This window comes from Malaclemys terrapin, chromosome 5 (genome assembly GCF_027887155.1).
Source record: "Malaclemys terrapin pileata isolate rMalTer1 chromosome 5, rMalTer1.hap1, whole genome shotgun sequence".
NCBI lineage: Eukaryota > Metazoa > Chordata > Testudines > Emydidae > Malaclemys > Malaclemys terrapin.
Genome location: NC_071509.1, coordinates 53815201 through 53837394, shown reverse-complemented (window position 1 = coordinate 53837394; position 22194 = coordinate 53815201). Strand labels below are relative to the sequence as shown.

The following is a 22194-nucleotide window of genomic DNA, read 5'->3' as shown; positions in this document are numbered from 1 at the left end:
TCTTCCCCACCCCGGAGACTCTTGGGCCCAGACTTTGGATCCTTCCTTCTAAATGAAGTTGATTTTATCGAGGGGTCCTGAGAATACTTGTGCGGATTGTCCAGAGATTCCTGTTGAGTTAAAGAAGGGAAGGGGACTCCTTAGGTGGGTAACAGACAGATTTCTTTGGGGGATGGAAAACTGTTGACTGTGAAGGTTCTGCTTGGAAAATTAAGCCGGTCCGACTTGACTGTGCAGAGGCAGGTTCACTTCCAGCTCCTGTGAACCAAACTACAGCATTCAAGCTTACAAACCTCTGTCTGCAATGTCCACAGAGTTTTAGCAAAGACTTTCCACTGTAATGTATTTATAGTGTATAATCCCTAAGATTGCCTCAGTACATCAGAAAACAGAGAAGAGGGAGCTGAACTTTCCATGGGGCAGAGATCATGTCTTTGTTTATGATGTTTGCACAGCACCAAGTTCAATAAATAATAAAATGAATTTAAGAATAAGTGGCAAATCACAGTTCTAGAATAGAAGTTCCGTGGTGGATGATTTCCAGAGATTTGTGTAAAGCCTTTCAAACACAAATCAACTTTACTATTACTTGCTTTCTAATAAGTGCTGTTACAGTTTGCCTTTACAGTTTGCATGCAGCAGTTAAGGACATAGGTTAACAAGTATTGGCTGAGGTTTGTAAACTTGGGAAAGGTAAGATGGAGGTGGATAAAAGGTTCTTCTCTCCCCTCAAGGAAGCCAGGAAGGGTGAGCTTCTCCTCCTACCAGGGAATTGTAAAATGAGATGGTAGAACATATTAACATGCACAGGCCAGGATGCTTAGTGAGTGATGTGTACTTGATGATTCCAATGCCTGTTTAGAACAGAGAACTTGCAGGCAGGATTCCCAGATTCTGTTTCTGTTCTGCTACTCAACATGAAATCATAAAAAGTAATTTAAGATCTCTGTGTCTTAGCTCACCTATGAGTAAAACAGGGATAAAAAACATTTATATAAATCATGGAGGCAGGGGGCAATACTCATATTGTAAGCAAAATTAATACAGAGCTAATGATAAAAGGTTAACTAATCCCAAATAGGTCTTTTAAAGGTTTGAAGATGGTTTGTTAGCACTTGAATGGAAAGTTCATGTGTGTTTGTAAGGATTAAATAACAATTAAAAAAACAAATATAATTAATATTTTGCATTTTTACAGTGTTTTCTCATCCGAGGACCTCAAAGCACTTTACAAACTTTAATGAATTTAGACACAACCTCTCTGTCTCTCTCAGGGAATAGCACCTGTGTTATTTCCTACCAGAGACGAGTGATTGTTTTAAACGTGATCAAAACATGTTTAAAAGTATTTTCCCCAGTGTTCTCCCCTCTCTGCCTGACAGTTACTGAGGACAGTGGGAGCCAGTTTGGGTGGTCCATCATGTGCAGGGCCAGCCAGAGATGGTTCAGGATATGAAAGAGGTTCCCTATGCCTAGAGCAGGAGCTAGTCAACGTTTGTCGAGAGAGAAGGATTGCTGTAGAGCCTGCGATGCTAGGTACTGGAAGGTAGTTTCAATTCTTTTGTGAAAACAGACACAGCAATAAAAAGAAACCGATCTATTACCACTTCTTTTCTTGTCTACACCTTCCCAAAGTGACTTCTTTGCTTTCTTTTCTTCTGAAAAGACTAACAACAAATAAAGCTAGTATAAACAACTAAAAGCTGTGGGGTTTATTCCAGAATAACTGAGGAAACATGACAGTGTTAGTGGTGATGGGCAACACTGCCCAATTTTGTGGGAAAACTGAAACTTTAATTAAAAATTTTAATGTATTTGATCTTTGTAGGTTCTTATTCCTTCTGAACCAGGCATAGAGCTGTATCCTAGTCTTACAACAGGCTACATAAAGAGCAGTCGCAAAGAAATTACAAACTGTAATTTCACAGGGTTGTCGATTAATCTTAGTTAACTCAGGCGATTAACTCAAAAAAATTAATTGCAATTAAAAAAATTAATCGTGATTAATCACAGTTTTAATTGCATGGTTAAACAATAGAATCCCAATTGACATTTATTAAATATTTTTGGATGTTTTTCTACATTTTCAAATATATTGACTTCAATTACAAAACAGAATACAAAGTGTACAGTGCTCACTTTATATTATTTTTATTACACATATTTGCACTGTAAAAATAACAAAATGAATTGTATTTTTCAATTCACCTCATACAAGTACTGTAGTGCAATCTCTTTATCGTGAAAGTGCAACTTACAAATGTCGATTTTTTTTTGGTTACATAACTGCACTCAAAAACAAAACAATGTAAAACTTTAGAGCCTATAAGTCCACTCAGTCCTACTTCTTGTTCAGCCAACCATTGAAAACAAACAAGTTTGCTTACATTTACGGGAGATAATGCTACCCGCTTCTTATTTCAATGTCACCTGAAAGTGAGAACAGGAGTTCACATGGCACTATTGCAAGGTATTTACGTGCCAGATATGCTAAACATTCGTATGCCCCTTCATGCTTCGTCCAGAGGACATGCTTCCATGCTGATGACGCTTGTTAAAAAATAATGCGTTAATTAAATTTATTACTGAACTCCTGGGGGAGAATTGTGTGCCTCCTGCTCTGTTTTACCTGCATTCTGACATATATTTCATGTTATAGCAGTCTCAGATGATGACCCAGTACATGTTGTTCATTTTAAGAACACTTTCACTGCAGATTTGAAAAAATGCAAAGAAGGTACTAATGTGAGATTTCTAAAGATAGCCACAGCTCTCAATCCAAGGTTTAAGAATCTGAAGTACCTTCCAAAATCTGAGAGGGACAAAGTATGAAGCTTGCTTTCAGATGTCTTAGAAGAGCAACACTCCAATGTGGAAGTAGTTCCGAACGGGGAACTACACAAAAATGAGACTGTTAGTTAAACAGAAATTAAAAGTTTCACCACCAAAAGTAAAATCCCCGCAAGCTGAATGGAAGCTTTTAAAAGACACCATAATAGAGGCTCAACTTAAATGTATACTCCAAATTAAAAAACATAGGAGGAGAACCAAAAAAGAACAACCGTGGCTAAACAAAGTAAGAGAAGCAGTGAGAGGCAAAAAGGCATCCTTTAAAAAGTGGAAGTTAAATCCTAGTGAGGAAAATAAAAAGGACCATAAACTCTGGCAAATGAAGTGTAAAAATATAATTAGGAAGGCCAAAAAAAGAATGTGAAGAACTGCTAGCAAAGACTCAAAAAGTAATAGCAAATATTTTTTAAGTACATCAGAAGCAGGAAGCCTGTTAACAACCAGTGGATGATTGAGATGCTAAAGGAGCACTCAAGGATGATAAGGCCATTGGTGAAAAACTAAATGAATTCTTTGCATTGGTCTTCACAGCTGAGGGAGATTCCCAAACCTGAGCCATTCTTTTTAGATTTCAAATCTGAGGAACTGTCCCAGACTGAGGTGTCATTCAAGGAGGTTTTGGAACAAATTGATAAACTAAACAGTAATAACTCACCAGGACCAGATCGTATTCACCCAAGAGTTCTGAAGGAATTCAAATGTGAAATTGCAGGACTACTAACTGTCGTCTGTAACCTATCATTTAAATCAGCTTCTGAACCAAATGACTGGAGGATAGCTAATGTGATGCCAATTTTTAAAAAGGCTCCAGAGGTGACCCTGGCAATTACAGGCTGGTAAGCCTGACTTCAGTACCGGGCAAACTGGTTGAAACTATAGTAAACAATAAAATTGTCAGACACATAGATAAACATCATTTGTTGGGGAAGAGTCAACATGATTTTTGCAAAGGGAAATCATGCTTCACCAATCTACTTGAACTCTTTGAGGGGGTCAACATGCATGCGGACAAAGGAGATCCAGTGGATATAGCGTATTTAGATTTTCAGAAAGCCTTTGACAAGGTCCCTCTCCAAAGGCTCTTAAGCAAAATAAGCAGTCATGGGATAAGAGGGAAGATTCTTTCATGGATTGGTAACTGGTTAAAAGATAGGAAACAAAGGGTAGGAATAAACAGTTTTCAGAATGGAGAGAGGGAAATAGTGGTGTCCCCCAGGACTGTACTAGGCCCAGTCCTATTCAACATATTCATAAATGATCTAGAAAAAGGGGTAAATAGTGGGGTGGCAAAATTTGCAGATAATACAAAATAGTTAAGTCCCAGGCAGACTGCGAAGCGCTATGAAAGGATCTCTCAAAACTGGGTGACTGGGCAACAAAATGGCACATGAAATTCAATGTTGACTAATGCAAAGTAATGCACATTGGAAAACAGAATCCCAACTATACATATAAATTGATGGGCTGTAAATTAGCTGTTACCACTCAAGAAAGAGATCTTGGAGTCATTGTGGATAGTTCTCTGAAAACATCCACTCAATGTGCAGCAGCAGTCAAAAAAGCGAACAGAATGTTGGGAATCATTAAGAAAGGGATAGATAATAAGACAGAAAATATCATATTGCCTCTATATAAATCCATGGTATGCCCACATCTTGAATACTGCGTGCAGATGTGGTCGCCCCACCTCAAAAAAGATATCTTGGAATTGGAAAAGGTTCAGAAAAGGGCAACAAAAATGATTAGGGATATGGAAAGGCTGCTGTATGAGAAGGGATTAATAAGACTGGGACTTTTCAGCTTGGAAAAAGATGACTAAGGGGGGATATGATAGAGGTCTATAAATTCATGACGAGTGTGGAGAAAGTAAATAAGGAAGTGTTATTTACTCTTTCTCATAACACAAGAACTATGGGCCACCAAATGAAATTAATAGGCAGCAGGTTTAAAACAAAGAAAATGAAGTATGTTTTCACACAACACACAGTCAACCTGTGGAACTCCTTGCCAGAGGATGTTGTGAAGGCCAAGACTATAACAGCATTCAAAAAAGAACTAGATAAATTCATGGAAGATAGGTCCCTCATCGGCTATTAGCCAGGATGGGTAGGGATGGTGTCCCTAGCCTCTGTTTGCCAGAAGTTGGGAATGGGCAACAGGGAATGGATCACTTGATGATTACCTTTTCTGTTCATTCCTTCTGGGGCACCTGGCATTGGCCACTGTTGGAAGACAGGATACTGGGCTAGATGGACCTTTGTTCTGACCCAGTATGGCCATTCTTATGGAAACTACAGAACCTGAACCACCAAAAAAGAAAATCAATCTTCTGCTGGTGGCATCTGACTCAGATGATGAAAATAAACTTGCATTGGTCTGCACTGTTTTGAGTCGTTATCGAGCAGAACCTGTCAACAGCATGGACGCATGTCCTCTGGAATGGTGTTTGAAGCATGAAGGGACATATGAATCTTTAGCGCATCTGGCATGTAAATATCATGCGACACCGGCTATGACAGTGCCATGCCAACGCCTGTTCTGACTTTCAGGTGACACTGTAAACAAGAAGTGGGCAGCATTATCTCCTGCAAATGGAAACAAACTTGTTGGTCTGAGCAATTGACTGAACTGGCTTGTAGGCTCTAAGTTTTACATTGTTTTATTTTGAATGCAGGTTTCTTTGTACATAATTCTACATTTGTAAGTTCAACTTTCATGATAAAGAGATTGCACTACAGTACTTGTAATACTATTTCTTTTGTTTTTTTGCAGTGCAAATATTTGTAATAAAGAAATATAAAGTGAGCACTGTACATTTTGTATTCTGTGTTGTAATTAAAATCAATATATTTGTAAATATAGAAAACGTCCAAAAATATTTAAATAAATGGCATTCTATTATTAACAGTGCAATTAATTGTAATTAATTTTTTAAAGTACTTGACAGCCGTATTCATAGACAATGATTTGTTTATACTGCTCTGTATACTATACACTGAAATGCAAGTATAATATTTCTATTCCAGTTGATTTTATAATTATGTGGTAACAATGAGAAAGTAAGCAATTTTTCAGTAATAGTGTGCTGTGACACTTTTGTATTTTTATGTCTGATTTTGTAAGGTTTTCAGTGAGGTGAAACTTGGGGGTACACAAGACAAATCATACTCTTGAAAGGGTTATAGTAGTCTGGAAAGGTTGAGAGCCACTGGTTTATAGTACATACCTTACAACAGGTACAGTATGTATAAAGATATATATTTAACTAGCAATACAATTTAACTAGCAGCAATACAATACAATAATAATGATAAAAACCCAGATTTGTACAATGAAGCTTTCTGCTGGAATATTAAGCCTGATTTTGACTGCATTTCCATCAGCATAAATCTGACACAACTCCACTGATGGAAAAGGACTTACACAGGCAAAAACTGTCGCAAGTAAGATCAGAATCAGGCCCCTTCCCATTTGCTGACCATCTCTGATTTTAATTTTGCAATCTGTTTTAATACTGTAGTTTTGTAATTTAAGAGAGTGGATGAAACCACACTCTTGATCATTCCATTGGTTGCTTCAGGAAAAAAACCGGCTGTGAAATCCTTAAACATCACACCCACCGCAATCTCTCTACTGCCAAGAGGACAGCTATACAGTCCCTGAAATCTAACCACCAGATAGTGATCAAACCAGCAGACAAAGGGGTGGGTGTCGCCACTGTAGTCCTCAACCATGATGACTATGTTAATGAGGCCAACTGACAACTCACTGACATCACCTGCTATAAAGAACTGCAAGAAGTCACCACACCACAATTTATGCAGGAATTTAAGGATACCATCAAATCCTTCCCCAAATAACTCCAAGAGGAACTCTACAAACTTATCCCACACAAATCCACAGTCCTTCTGCATGTTTTCCAAGATAAACAAGGGAACGCAGGTAAACCATCATATCTGGCCACAGTACTCATACTGAAGAAATATCAGGACTCACAGAAACTATCCTCAAACCACTCACCATACAAAGGGCCAGCTTCCTCCAGGAGGCAACTGACTTCCTCCAAAAACTTTGCAACAGTAACAACCTCTCTCAGAGCACCATTCTTGCCACTATGGATGTCACTTCACTATACACCAACATCCCTCACAATGACAGCATAAATGCCTGCCTCAAATATTTACAAGACAATGGACAACCCTCAGATATCCACTCCAAACATATTGCCAAACTCATCCATAACAATTTTACATTCAACACCAAACACTTTGTCCAAACCATGGGAACAGGCATGGGTACTAGGATGACTCCAATATGCCAATCTTTTCATGGGCCACCTTGAAGAAGAATTTCTGGACAAATGCACCATAAAACAAATGATATGCCTGAGACACATCAATGGTATTTTCACCCTCTGGACAAATGACAAACTCCCTCATAGATTTCCACAAAACTTGAACCACCACCACCTGTCCATTAAACTCTCTCTGGACCACTGCCACACTAGCATCAACTTCAACAGTGGAATCCAACAGACAGCTATATACGAGAGATCCAAAGCACCCCAAGAAATCTTTACCTACACCCAAGCACTCAAATTCCACATAATATCCTCAGAGGAAAAAGTCTAGGATATAAAACTTGACACACTCAAAACTACCTTCACCAAACAAGGACATTCTACCAGAGAAGTAGGTCACATAATGGAACAGGCCATCCAAATACCTTGAGAGAACCTGCTTCAGTATAGAAATAAACCCCCTCCAACCGCACACCCCTACCTGTCACCTACCACTCACATTGGAACCTATATAGGGTATCATCAAACACCTACAACCATATTAATGGAGACCCCATCCTGAAAAAAATCTTTCCTGAACCCAGTCTTCTGGCCTTCAAACAACCCCCTACCCTTTCCAAGCTCATCATCAGAACCAAGCTCCTCACAGACCAGGAGGTCAAAACTCAAAGTGGTACCAGACCCTGCCAGAACAACAGATGCAAAACCTGCAGAACACATCTGCACTGCTACAATGAGCAACACCCCCCCCCCCAACACACCTTTCAAGATCCATGGGTCCTACGCATGCCTATCACAACATGTGCTGTACCTCATCCAGTGTACTAAATGCCGCAACCACAACTGTGCGGGTGAAACCAGACAATCACCATGAACTCTCTCAGGAAAATGCTAAAAGACAAAAACAGCATATCACCTGTGCATGAACACTTTCCACAAAGCGCATTTATATTCCCCATCTTGCAAACAGAAGGTATGAGAAAATAGCACCCCATGGTGATAGGCTTTGACCAGAAATGAGCACAGGTACATAAGGTTCTGGGCTAGTAGAGAATGTAGGCTCTATTGACCCTGCTATCATTTCTGCACACGCCTCTGCCTCTACTTTTGACATTTCTATCCCTGGCCTGAGCCTGGCACTTTGTGCAGCTTCTTTGGTAATTTCATTATTTTTTCTCCTCCCCATCACTTCTGCTACACATGGACACAAAGCAGCTTCTGACACATTGCCAATGGATTTTATATTAATAACTTTTTTCCTTATTATTGAATTTATAACTAAAAAAAGTTGCTGGGTCGACAATCCTAAAGACTGCAGTTCTATCAACAGAACAGGCAGATCATGCACAGCAATGCGGCAAGCTTCCCCCCCACACTTCCTACCTGTAGGCTTCATTCCTGACCCGGAGGTACCACCTCAAGGGGAAAGAGAGTACAGCAGAGTCTCCATGCCCAGTCAGTTGAGGTACTAACTAGGGTACCCATTGTGCTAGTGATTTGATGTCTGTCTGTCTGTTCATTCTTAAATTTTACTAACCCACAAAAGTAGGTTTGAATTTGTTTGGTTTAACCCTGGAGTTTCTTTTCTACACAGCTACACATGGAACCAATAATTTACATGTGCAAGAATTAAACACTTAGATTGTACAGTATAAGAATATGACTAGAAAGGCACACAGACACTCTAATATTCGGTGTACCACTTACTATCATTCAGTGCAATGAAATTGTTTTATTTAAACAGGAACAACATTCATTACATCTACAATGAGTCTTATGGCTTCAGTTTAAAACAAAACAAATATATGTATGCTTTTACCTCAAACCATTGTTTGTTTCTTCATCTGAAGAGAGGCCATTGCATACATTCCCGAAAGAGTGGCTGGGTTTCAATTTGGCTTCCTCACAGTCTGATGTTGCGTCTCTCTTTTTCCTTTTACCAAAAAACTTCTTGAAAGGCTGGAATTTGCCTGCCCTTTTCTTGTCTGCAGATCACAAGACAAACACATACGGTAACTTATCAAGGCTGCACTTTGGTGTGTGCTAGAAAATCACAGCGGCTAGAACTTGCAAAGGAAAAATGAGGTCAAAGAGCAATCACCAGCCTAAGCAAACCCTGTGCTTGGAATTTAAATGCACGGCTGCAACTCACTGTCAAGGCACAATATCGACAGAGCAAAATGAAGAGCATTAAAACACCTGCTCTCTGGATTAAAGATTCATGCTGAGGTGTCAGTGCGGTCAAACATTTGGATGGGGGGGAAAAAGATCATTTACAAGAGACAGAATGAAAAACCAATAGAAGGAGATTCATTTTTAGATTTTGTGTAGTACTTTTCTTTTGTCCTGGTCACTAAAGAAAAGCTCTGCATTCATTACCATATTGCAGCAGGTGCTACATGCACTGGTCTGAATGGAAGAAACTGAAAATAACTTAGTATATATTATTTATATTGTGCCATAGGTGAACAAGGCACTTTGAAGACAAACAAAGATAATGGGTTAAATTCTCAGAGTTACATCAATGTACATTGAGAGTGAAGTTTATAAAGATGGGTATCATTCTTCTCATTTTGCAGATGGGGCAATGGAAACAGAGAGAGTTTATGTGACTTGTCCCGGTCGCAAAGTGTGTCAGTGGCAGGGCCAGGAATAGATCCCTAGTTGCCTAATTTCCAGAGTCAAATTCAGCCCAGCCTGACCCACAGTGGGGGGAAAAATGTTTAAATCAGCATAATGTCATGAGCGCTAGGACCCAGGAGAAAAGGAAGGGGAGGGATGGAATAGCTCAGCCCTTTATGTCCTCCCGCTCAGCCCCTGCTCACCTTCAATTAACCCCATCTCACAGCTTCTCCTACTTCCAGCCTGCACAGTCCTCAGGTTGCAGGGATTGTGGGGGAGATAGGAGAAACTCTTCCACCATTCACCCTCTAGCCAGGCCTGGTACCCTACCAACTCACAATCTTTGCAAGAACATCCTGGCATGAAACTACAAGGAGATTTTGGGTCTCAGGTTAAAAAAAGACTGAGAACCATTGCATTAGGCTACAGTTGGCCCAAATCTTCAAGCATTTGAGATTTTTCCTCATTTGGTAAAGGCACTGTCAAAGTTCCTGAGTCGGCTGCACCTTTGAGTTCCTCATGTGCTCCTCAAGGGCACCCCACTTAGGTCTCAGGCCTCCAGCCATCACTTTTCTCATGACAGAATCCTATGATTTCTTCCCTTCAGTCCAGAGTCTTTTCTATAGACCCTTCCAAATTATTGTGGTTACCTCAGCAGGTCTGTCTTCAGTTCAGGACCTGCATTCCCACAGGGGCAATGACAGGGCTATCCAGTGACCAATCACTTTCATCAAGTGAAGTACTATTTATTCAGAACAAAAGCATTTAAGAGAAAACATATCTTAAAAACAATAAACAACTTATATGCACGACTAGCTTACAAAGTGGTCAGCCGTCTTTCCCTTGGGGACTTTGGTAAAATACTTCAGGTCCTTCCAAAGGGTTTGGTTCTGTTGGTCAGTCTCATGCTTGTCAGTTCTTGGACAGAGTTTTCCCCCTCCCAGGTCACTATTTTATACCGTTTCAAGTCCTTTGTGTTCTTAGGCCTCTTAAACTAGATCAAACCAGTCTATAAAGCTTCCTCCTTGGGGGCAGGGGTAGGAGGTAAAACTTTAAAATATTTGTTACATGGATTATTTCAGAATTGAAGATTTGCCTCAATTACCTCCATTATCTTTAGCTCCTGCAGGAAGCATTCCTTATCTTACTTATTTAGCCAAGAAATGCAAAAACTAGCAAGCACATAAAGATACATATAACATTTATAACATCATAGGCCCTATTCATGAAAATGGCTCTTGTAGGCTGGTAGAGCACAGAACAAATTGTGCACTACCAGAGACAAGACTTGTGGAAGGAACTGGATTGCCAAAGTTTCCATATGTCTGCTACTATAACAGGGACAGATCTCTCCCCTCTTTTTCAATAAGGATTTCAGTCCATACCATTCCAACAGCACAGCTAGCTCATTCAGCATATAGCATAAGCCAGTACAGTCACAATGACTTTTTGAAAGGGCCCTTGTATTTTCAGCCCACTTGCTGCTGTCCTATCCCCACTGTAGGCTGGTAACAGAACATCAAGTCTAAACCCGCACTGGACATGGGTCCGGAGATAAATTCAAGCCATAGACTTTTCATTAAACTAACAGCTGTGAATAGAAAACTTATAATTAAAATATCTTTGTATATTTGTAGCCTAGGGTTTTCAAACGGTCTCATGTTCATTAAAGGAAGCAGTTTTAGGTATTGCTTCCACATATCAGCATGTAGTTTGAAGATCATCATACAGCATTTGGGAAACCACAAACAACTGTAGTTTTTAATATGCACCATATTTTTATTCAAAATACCCCAAAGTTTGAAATTGTGCATAAGCTGTTTCCAAGCTGTCAGGACTGAGATCCCCACTTTGAACTTTAGGGTACAAATGTAGGGGCCTGCGTGAAAAACTTCTAAGCTTAACTACCAGCTTAGCTCTGGTTCGGCTGCCACCATTTCAATGGATTCCCTCCCTGGGAAGCCTTGAAAAACCTTCACCAAATCCCTGGTGAAAACAAATCCAAAACCCCTTGGATCTTAAAACAAGGGGAAATTAACCATCCCCCCTCCTTCCTCCCACCAACTCCTGGTGAATCAAGATCCAAAACCCCTTTGGATCTAAAACAAGGAAAAATCAATCAGGTTCTTAAAAAGAAGGTTTTTAATTAAAGAAAAAGGTAAAAATCATCTCTGTAAAATCAGTATGGAAATTAACCTTACAGGGTAATCAAACTTAAAGAGCTCAGAGGACTCCCCTCTAGTCTCAGGTTCAAAGTACAGCAAACAAAGATAAACACTCTAGTAAAAGGTACATTTACAAGTTGAGAAAAACAAAGGAAAACTAACACGCCTTGCCTGGCTATTTAGAAAGATGTGGAGAACCTGGATTGATGTCTGGTCCCTCTCATTCCCGGAGAACGAACACACTCCCAAACAAAGAACACAAACAAAAGCCTTCCCCCCCCCAAGATTTGAAAGTATCTTGTCCCCTTATTGGTCCTTTAGGTCAGATGCCAGCCAGGTTACCTGAGCTTCTTAACCCTTTACAGGGAAAAGGATTTTGGAGTCTCTGGCCAGGAGGGATTTATAGTACTGTACACAGGACAGCTATTACCCTTCCCTTTATAGTTATGACACGCCCCCCAAATCACAGATAGTGTTGGATGTTCGGTTCCACACTGGCTGTGATTTTTCCCTGGAGTTCTAGGAGAAAACAGAGTTAATAAGACACATGTACCTTTAGACATACTACTGATTATATAAAAACTAACAATATGTTTTATTCCAAAAACAATTGTTAACCAGTTAACTCTGGGAAACTTTCCCGGGAGAGTGCATCAGCCACTTTGTTAGAAGCTCCCGAAATGTGTTGTATTTCAAAATCAAAATCTTGGAGAGCTAAACTCCACCGAAGAAGTTTTTTGTTATTTCCCTTGGCGGTATGAAGCCACTGTAGCGCAGCATGGTCTGTTTGTAGTTGGAAACGCCGTCCCCAAACATATGGGCGTAGCTTTTCCAGCGCATACACAATGGCATAGCATTCCTTTTCGCTGATTGACCAATGGCTTTCCCTCTCAGACAGTTTCTTACTGAGAAATACGACAGGATGGAATTCTTGATCCGGTCCTTCCTGCATTAAAACTGCTCCCACGCCTCGCTCGGACGCATCTGTGGTTACTTGGAACGGTTTGTCAAAGTCTGGGGCCCTTAGCACAGGGTCAGACATGAGTGTTGCCTTAAGCTGGTTAAAGGCCTTTTGACATTCATTAGTCCACTGAACTGCATTTGGCTGTTTCTTTCTGGTTAGGTCTGTCAGCGGGGCGGCGATTTGGCTGTAGTGGGGTACAAATCGCCTATAATATCCAGCCAAGCCTAAGAAGGATTGGACCTGTTTCTTAGACTTTGGAACCGGCCACTTTTGGATAGCATCCACTTTGGCCTGTATGGGATTTATAGTTCCTTGACCCACCTGGTGCCCCAGGTAAGTCACTCTGTTTTGGCCTATTTGACACTTTTTAGCCTTAACAGTTAGTCCTGCCTGCTGGATGCGCTCGAAAACTTTTTCCAGGTGCTCCATGTGCTCTGCCCATGAATCAGAAAAAATGGCCACATCATCGAGGTAGGCAACTGCAGATTCTCCCAATCCCGCTAGGAGACCATCTACAAGTCTTTGGAAGGTGGCGGGTGCATTTCGCAACCCGAAAGGGAGTACATTGAATTCATACACCCCTGCCTGGGTGACGAAGGCTGACCTTTCCTTAGCGGGTTCATCTAGTGGTACTTGCCAGTACCCCTTGGTTAAGTCTAAAGTAGAGATTAATTGGGCATGTCCCAATTTCTCCAATAGCTCATCTGTGCGTGGCATTGGATAGTTGTCAGGACGAGTTACAGCATTTAGCTTACGGTAGTCCACGCAAAAGCGTATTTCCCCATCTGGTTTGGGAACTAGAACCACTGGAGATGCCCATGCACTCTTAGAGGGGCGGATTATACCCATCTGTAGCATGTCCTGGATCTCCCTTTGTATAGCAGTTTTGGCATGAGGTGACTCCCGGTAGGGTGGGGTTCTAATAGGGTGAGCATTACCTGTGTCAATGGAGTGGTATGCCCGTTCGGTCCATCCTGGAGTGGCTGAGAAAATTGGTGCAAAGCTTGTGCACAGCTCCTTGATCTGCTGTCGCTGCAGACGTCCAAGGGTCATGGAGAGGTTCACCTCTTCCACGCCACCATCCTTTTTTCCTTCGTAGTAGACACCTTCAGGCCACTCCGCGTCATCTGTTTCCTGGGCTGTAAACTGGCAAACGTTTAATTCTCTGGAATAAAAGGGCTTAAGAGAATTAACATGGTATACTTTAGGCTTTATGTTGGAGGTGGGGGAGGCTATGAGATAGTTAACAGCTCCTAGGCGCTCCTGGACCGTGAATGGTCCTTCCCACGACACTTCCATTTTATGGGCCTGGATTGCCTTTAAGACCATGACTTGGTCTCCTACTTTGAAGGACCGTTCTCTGGAATGTTTATCATACCAGGCCTTTTGCTCTTCCTGAGCATCCTTTAGGTTTTCTTTAGCAAGGGCCAAAGAATGTCGGAGGGTGTTTTGTAGGTTGCTTACAAAGTCTAGAATGTTTGTTCCTGGAGAAGGCGTAAACCCCTCCCATTGCTGCTTCACCAACTGTAATGGCCCCTTAACCTCACGGCCATACACAAGTTCAAATGGTGAAAACCCTAAACTGGGATGTGGTACAGCCCTGTAGGCAAAAAGCAACTGCTGCAACACTAGGTCCCAATCATTGGAGTGTTCATTTACAAATTTACGTATCATGGCCCCCAAAGTTCCATTAAACCTCTCCACCAGGCCATTGGTTTCATGGTGGTAAGGGGTGGCAACCAAGTGATTCACCCCATGAGCTTCCCACAGGTTTTCCATGGTTCCTGCCAGGAAGTTAGTTCCCGAATCTGTAAGGATGTCGGAGGGCCAACCTACCCTGGCAAAAATGTCTGTTAATGCCTGGCACACACTTTTAGCCCTGGTGTTGCTTAAGGGTACTGCTTCCGGCCATCGGGTAGCAAAATCCATGAAAGTCAGTACGTACTGCTTTCCTCTGGGTGTCTTCTTTGGGAAAGGACCCAGAATATCCACAGCTACGCGCTGAAATGGGACCTCAATTATGGGTAGTGGCTGGAGAGGGGCTTTAACCTGGTCTTGGGGTTTTCCCACTCGTTGGCACACCTCACAAGACCGGACATAATTAGCAACGTCCTTGCCCATTCCCTCCCAGTGGAAGGACTTCCCCAACCGGTCTTTGGTTCTGTTCACCCCAGAATGGCCACAGGGATGATCATGGGCTAAGCTCAAGAGCTTTACCCGATACTTAGTGGGAACTACCAACTGCCTTTGAGGATGCCAGTCTTCCTGGTGCCCACCAGAAAGAGTCTCCTTGTATAAAAGTCCTTGTTTTACAACAAACCGGGATCGGTTAGAAGAGCTGAGAGGCGGTGGGGTGCTCCGCGCCGCTGCCCAAGCTTTCTGAAGGCTGTCATCTGCTTCCTGCTCGGCCTGGAACTGTTCCCTTGATGCTGGAGACATCAGTTCCTCCTTGGACTGTGGACTGGGGCTTGGTCCCTCTGGAAGTGATGCAGGTGCTGGGGCTGTTTCCATTGACTGTGAACCGCTGTCCGCTGGTGCACTATGTGGTAACTCAGGCTCTGGCTGAGCCTCTTGGGTAGGGTTATCTGCTGCTTCTGCCAGTTCAGGCTCGCTGGTGCCCTCTGGCATTGGAGTTGTAGACGGGTTTGCAAGCGCTGGACTCAGGGCTGGCAATGGTTCTGGTGCTGGTTGCGTTGCCAGTTCCGGTTCTGGGACTGGCTTTGGCTGGGTCTCTGGGATTGGATCCACTACGGCTGTTGCAGTCGTTGGCAGAGGATCCAGTTCCACCACCTTTGTCTGGGTCTCCGGTAACACAGACGGGGCCCTGGTGGACGGCTCAGGAACAGGGATGGGGGTGAAAGCTTGCTTAGCCTGGCTGCGGGTGACTATTCCCACCCTCTTGGCTACCTTCACATGGTTGGCCAAATCTTCCCCCAGCAGCATGGGAATGGGATAATTGTCATAGACTGCAAAAGTCCACATTCCTGACCAGCCCTTGTACTGGACATGCAACGTGGCTGTAGGCAAGGTTACAGATTGTGACACGAAGGGTTGAATTGTCACTGTAGCCTCTGGGTTGATGAGTTTGGGGTCCACTAGGGATTGGTGGATAGTTGACACTTGAGCCCCAGTGTCCCTCCAAGCGGTAACCTTCCTTCCGCCCACTCTCAACGTTTCCCTTCGCTCCGAGGGTATGAGAGAGGCATCTGGGTTTGGGGATCTTTGGTGTGATTGGGGTGTAATGAACTGTAATCGGTTGGGGTTCTTGGGGCAGTGAGCCTTTATATGTCCCAGTCCATTACATTTAAAACATCGCCCTGCTAAGGTATCACCGGGACGAGGTTGGTTGGTGGAGACTGGTGTGGTGGGGTGAGAAGGCGTCTGGGGTTTCCCTTGGGATGTGGGTGGGGCCTTGGGTTGTCCCCGGTGGTAAGGTTTTGTTTCGGCTTGCCCCTTCTGATATTCGCTCCAACTGCTACTAGTTTTTTTCTTTTCTGCCACCTCCACCCATTGGGCTCCAATCTCCCCCGCCTCAGTTACAGTTTTGGGCTTCCTATCTAGGATGTACCTTTCTATTTCCTCAGGAACACCCTCTAAAAACTGCTCCATTTTTACTAGGGAAAGCAGATCTTCCAGAGATTTAAGATTTGCTCCTGATACCCAGGCATCACAATTTTTGTCAATGTGGTAGGCATGACGGGTAAATGACACATCCGGTTTCCACTTTAGGGCTCTGAACCGCCGACGGGCATGCTCGGGTGTTAGCCCCATTCTGAGTCTGGCCTTGTTTTTAAAAAGTTCATAACTGTTCATGTGTTCCTTAGGCATTTCAGCCGCCACCTCTGCTAAGGGTCCACTGAGCTGCGGCCTCAGCTCTACCATGTACTGGTCTGCAGTGATGCTGTATCCAAGGCAGGCCCTTTCAAAATTTTCTAAGAAGGCCTCAGTATCATCGCCTGCCTTGTAGATGGGGAATTTTCTGGGATGGGAAGTGGTACCTGGAGGGGGGTTGTTAGCATTGGCTGGTGCATCCTGCTTAGCCTTTGCTACTTCCAGTTCATGCTTCCTTTCTTTTTCTCTCTCCTCCATCTCTTTTTCTTTCAGCTCCATCTCTCTCTTGTGGGCCTCCTCTTTGGCTTTTTCTTCTCTTTCTCTCTGCTCTGTCTCGAGTTTTTTTAATTGAAGCAGTCTCTGATGTTTTCTTTCATTTTCTTCTGCTTCTAGTTTGGCCAGTTCTATTTTGTTAGCTACTTCTTTGGTAGTCATTTTCCTGTTTTCTTGTGCTGGGTAACCCCCTTTGCAGTTGACAAACTGGGAAGCTCTCAGCTCTGGCTGCTGCAGAGTTAACAGTAACTTTCTAACTAGCTACTCCCGAGGATGTAAAAAGAAAAAAAAAAACAATTCAGCTTGTAAATACCTTTTACCAGTCATTTGCTAATTGAACCCTTCTCTTAACAAAGGACCTGTAAAAAAAACTTAACACCTCTGCCTTCAGGCAAGGAGAGATAAGATATGCATCTATCTACTTCCAGCTCGGCTTTCCAAGCAGCTAGAAGGAAAAAAAAATCTCACTGGCTTTTGGGTTTAAAGTGATCCCACCGCTGCCACCCTGTCAGGAGTGAGATCCCCACTTTGAACTTTAGGGTACAAATGTAGGGGCCTGCGTGAAAAACTTCTAAGCTTAACTACCAGCTTAGCTCTGGTTCGGCTGCCACCATTTCAATGGATTCCCTCCCTGGGAAGCCTTGAAAAACCTTCACCAAATCCCTGGTGAAAACAAATCCAAAACCCCTTGGATCTTAAAACAAGGGGAAATTAACCATTCCCCTCCTTCCTCCCACCAACTCCTGGTGAATCAGTTCCAACCCCCCCCGGGATCTACAACAGGGAGAAATTAACCATCCCCCCTCCTTCCTCCCACCAACTCCTGGTGAATCAAGATCCAAAACCCCTTTGGATCTAAAACAAGGAAAAATCAATCAGGTTCTTAAAAAGAAGGTTTTTAATTAAAGAAAAAGGTAAAAATCATCTCTGTAAAATCAGTATGGAAATTAACCTTACAGGGTAATCAAACTTAAAGAGCTCAGAGGACTCCCCTCTAGTCTCAGGTTCAAAGTACAGCAAACAAAGATAAACACTCTAGTAAAAGGTACATTTACAAGTTGAGAAAAACAAAGGAAAACTAACACGCCTTGCCTGGCTATTTACTTACAAGTTTGAAATAGGAGAGGCTTGTTTAGAAAGATGTGGAGAACCTGGATTGATGTCTGGTCCCTCTCATTCCCGGAGAACGAACACACTCCCAAACAAAGAACACAAACAAAAGCCTTCCCCCCCCCAAGATTTGAAAGTATCTTGTCCCCTTATTGGTCCTTTAGGTCAGATGCCAGCCAGGTTACCTGAGCTTCTTAACCCTTTACAGGGAAAAGGATTTTGGAGTCTCTGGCCAGGAGGGATTTATAGTACTGTACACAGGACAGCTATTACCCTTCCCTTTATAGTTATGACACAAGCACATAGCAAATAATATGTGTTTAGCTTTATACAGAGATACTGACGGACCATTTGCTTTAAATGAGCAGATATTGGAGCTTCAGTCTGATAATCCCAGCAGAGAACAAAATATTTTCACCATTTTAGAACTACAACACTAAATGGGCTCAACCCTGCATCCCTTGCATATATTTAACTCCCAGTGAAGTTAATGAAAGTTTTGAGAGGACAATTGTAAGATCAGGCCCAGGAGGAAAATTATGACATATGCATACAACCAAAGTTCCCAGTGTAGAATAGGTTGACACAAACCATAAACTGAAGTCAGTAACATACACAAACACACAGACATATGCTTAATTAACTTACTATCAGTGCCCTAATAAGGAAGAAATATCAATATATATTATTATGGCACCATTTCACTCTCTCTATTCTTCCCAAGTGATGCAACACTTTATATCTGCACATCATAGCTGCCATTCTTTCACGAGGACAAGTTTTTCTTCAGAGCCAATAAATGTCAATCCTTTAAATCAAGCTGGATGGCTCACTGTTAAACGGATGGGTAATCTGAGACAGCCATTGACCCCCAGGGCTGAGCAAGCTGTGCTTGCAACATCCCCAGACCCTTCCAGCATTGACACAAGTAGTAGTCAATCCCACGTCTTCCACAGGACAGTGCAAGTTCACTACCACTTGGGCAAGGTCTTTGTAACAAGCTTTTGGTTGTTTCATAAATGTTATTTTATAAAGCAAGATATTTGATGATTCCCAAGGTCTAGAAAGTGGGACAAGTCTTCATTTCTATGCTGATATGACACTAAGAGGAATCAAGAAGTTGAAAATGTGGTGGACACAGATCTCCCAAAACCATAATGTGTCTGGTGCTCTAAGATGAAAGCTGACTTATTCCTTGTCATATTAAATGTTATGGAGGGTGATGATGGTGGTGGAGCCCCTAGATGCTACAGGCATGTTTCAAAGACAATTGCTGAAATAGCCTGAAAACAACTCTAGTCATATGTGCAATTTCCTAGTGTTTTATTAACCACCAGGTCTGGAATTATGCAAATTCAACTCCAAGACAGCAAATGAAATAAGCAAATCGAACCTTGTCCTTGCTTAGTTTACACACCTTTTTCTTTATTTCTTTCAGAAAATCACTATGAATAGTTAATAGCAAATTGAGGAATGTTGTACTTCAGAGTCTAAATCATGGAAAACTATGGTGTGAAGGCAACAGCTAAACAGAAATGAATGCAGGAAGAAGAATACCACATCATATACAGTAAATGCTCTCTTTGTATCTGATGCCAGTGGAGTAGCAAGAACACATTAAAAACAATCTTTAACCTGTGATATAATTCCTCAGTTGCACTTCCATCAACAGATGCAACAACTGCAGGACAGACAGGGCCGGCTCCAAGGTTTTGCCGCCCCAAATGGTGCGGGGGGGGGAAAAAAAAAAAGCTGCAATCACAATCGCGATCGGCGGCAGCTCCACCGCGCTGCTTTCTTCTTCGGCGGCAGGTTCTTCCCTCTGAGACAGACAGGGACTCTCCGCCGAATTGCCCCGGAAGAGCCCGACGTGCCGCCCCTTCCCCTTGGCCACCCCAAGCACCTGCTTGCTCAGCTGGTGCCTGGAGTCGGCCCTGAGCACAGAGAGCTAAAGTGAAGCCTAACGCAACCTTTGGCATGCTACATTGTCGCACATGATCATACTCATCTTTACTAGAAAAACGGGTTCCACAGACAATCCATCTTTCATCTTAGTTCACTGCACTTGAAACTTGTAATCTCTATCAGTGACACCTCCCTAATAAAGCTGAAGGCAGCTGCAATCTGTTGTATTTTATGCAAATTGGATCTGGCCCTTGGACTCCTGGCAAAAGCCCAAAGCACCCTTTCAGTCTGTCAAAGTATGGACACCTTGCTCCAGCAACTGTGGCAACTGACAAATCCCCTGCCCAGGGGAAACTCACAGTAAGATTGTAATATAGGGACTCAAATGTCAATGGACTCCATTGCAATATATTTTCTATAGTGTCCTTTCAACCAATAGCATAAACCATTCAACTCAATTATGGGTCATATAAATTTAGATGTGACATTTAAAGAGTAGAAGAGACTCAGTTGTTTGGACAGAGAATGGGAGAGTGTTCCCAAGCAATAGATAAGAAACAGGTAAAAGACTCTGAGGCAGGGTGAAGGAGATGCCAAAATTGGTGTTGTTAAACCAGATAGGCACTTTTCAATCAAAAGAACAAATGTCACGTGACAGATGTTAGTCACATCCCATAATCCATCAATGGCAGGCCCTCAGTTACCATGGTGATTAAGGTGGTATAAGAATCTATACAGAATAACACAGAATAGGATTCAAAATAGGCAGGAAGCAAACGAAGGTGACAGACACTGCAGGTTGTGATTAAAGAGAAGGGATACAGAGAAACTATGAGAAGGAATTACATTAGTCAAAAGGGGACTGTTGAAAGCATAGATAGAATGAAATCCTGAACCATTTGAAGTCAGTGGTAAAACTCCCATTGACTTCAATAGGGCCAGGATTTCAACCCTGATATTCAGCTAGGTAGGTGCTAGTTTGTGAAGATCACACAACACTCATCAATTGTCCATTCACTGTCCAAATTGTGGTAGCTTGCCCATTAACAGCTGCATTCATACAGTAGGTATACAGACTCTCAGAAGCAGCATTATATTCCATTTTAAATTTTGTACTCTGTTCATTTACCTTTTATACATTGGTACAGTACAAGATATTAGCTAGACAGGGGCATAAAGTGACTTCTGACATTGTCCTTGGAGGTTAAACTATCTTTGTTCCTTGTCAGTGAATTTAATACTCACAAAATATACTCGACAGGCAACCCCTAAAACTGCAGCTCTATTGACAAAATAGACAGATCACAGGCAGCAGCAACGCAAGCTTCTTTACACTGTCCACCAACATTTATGATTATTTATGCTTCAGTAATGACTAAAGACTCCAAGATTGAAGTCCATTGGGTCAGGTACTGTACAAAAACATGAGAGACAGGCTCTTCCCCAAAGAGCTTAGTCTAAATAGAACAGACAGTGGATGGGAGGGGAAACAGAGGTACTGAGAGATAAAGTGACTTTCCCAAGATCACACAAGTGGTCAGTGGCAGAGAAGGGAACAGAATATAGGTCTTCTGACTCCTAGTCCAGTACCCGACTTCTTAGCCTTTGGAGTTAGGCCTTGACCTGGAGGCAGCAGCCCTAACTAGATTATGTTTATTGATCATGTGGGTGGATGATTACGTACATAGAGCTGGTGTGGCTTTCATAAAAATGTACTCAGTTACATATTGGTGTAAGAGAACTACAGTATCCAATTACAAATGGTGGCTGCAATACATGTTTTTCTCTAATGTTTAGGAACACGTCTATGAATGGGTGATCAGGATTAGAGGTCACAATAAATGTGGTATGAACTTTTATGTGGAAATTACTGAATTGAAATCTGCTTGTACATGACACTGCTGTACTACATGTAGTGTCAGAATCAAGGTAGCAATTTGATGTTTAGGATGAAGATTAAGAAATTTGGGCTGCCGGTGGCGGAGTGGAGCGAAGCAAATGTAAAATGGAAGCAAACAGTGGAACAGAGATGGAATGTTGAAGAACTTAAATGCTTATTTCCTTGCCTTTTTGTTTGTTTTTTAACTTGCATTGGTGATAAAGTCTAGCAACCTCAGCTCTAAATTAATGAATTTTTGTGTGAGAATTTCCACTTTTTAAAAATAGTATGTATC

At 42.2% G+C, this 22194-nt stretch overlaps 1 protein-coding gene across 1 annotated transcript in view; it reads right to left on the bottom strand.

Annotated features, from left to right (window-relative positions):
* CRACD (capping protein inhibiting regulator of actin dynamics) overlaps window positions 1–22194 on the bottom strand; it is a 132406-nt gene that overhangs the window by 65269 nt on the left and 44943 nt on the right. Inside the window, exon 3 of the mRNA XM_054029589.1 lies at window positions 8970–9135. Coding sequence (XP_053885564.1) covers window positions 8970–9135 — 166 coding nt within the window. The remainder of the gene's footprint in view (window positions 1–8969; window positions 9136–22194) is intronic.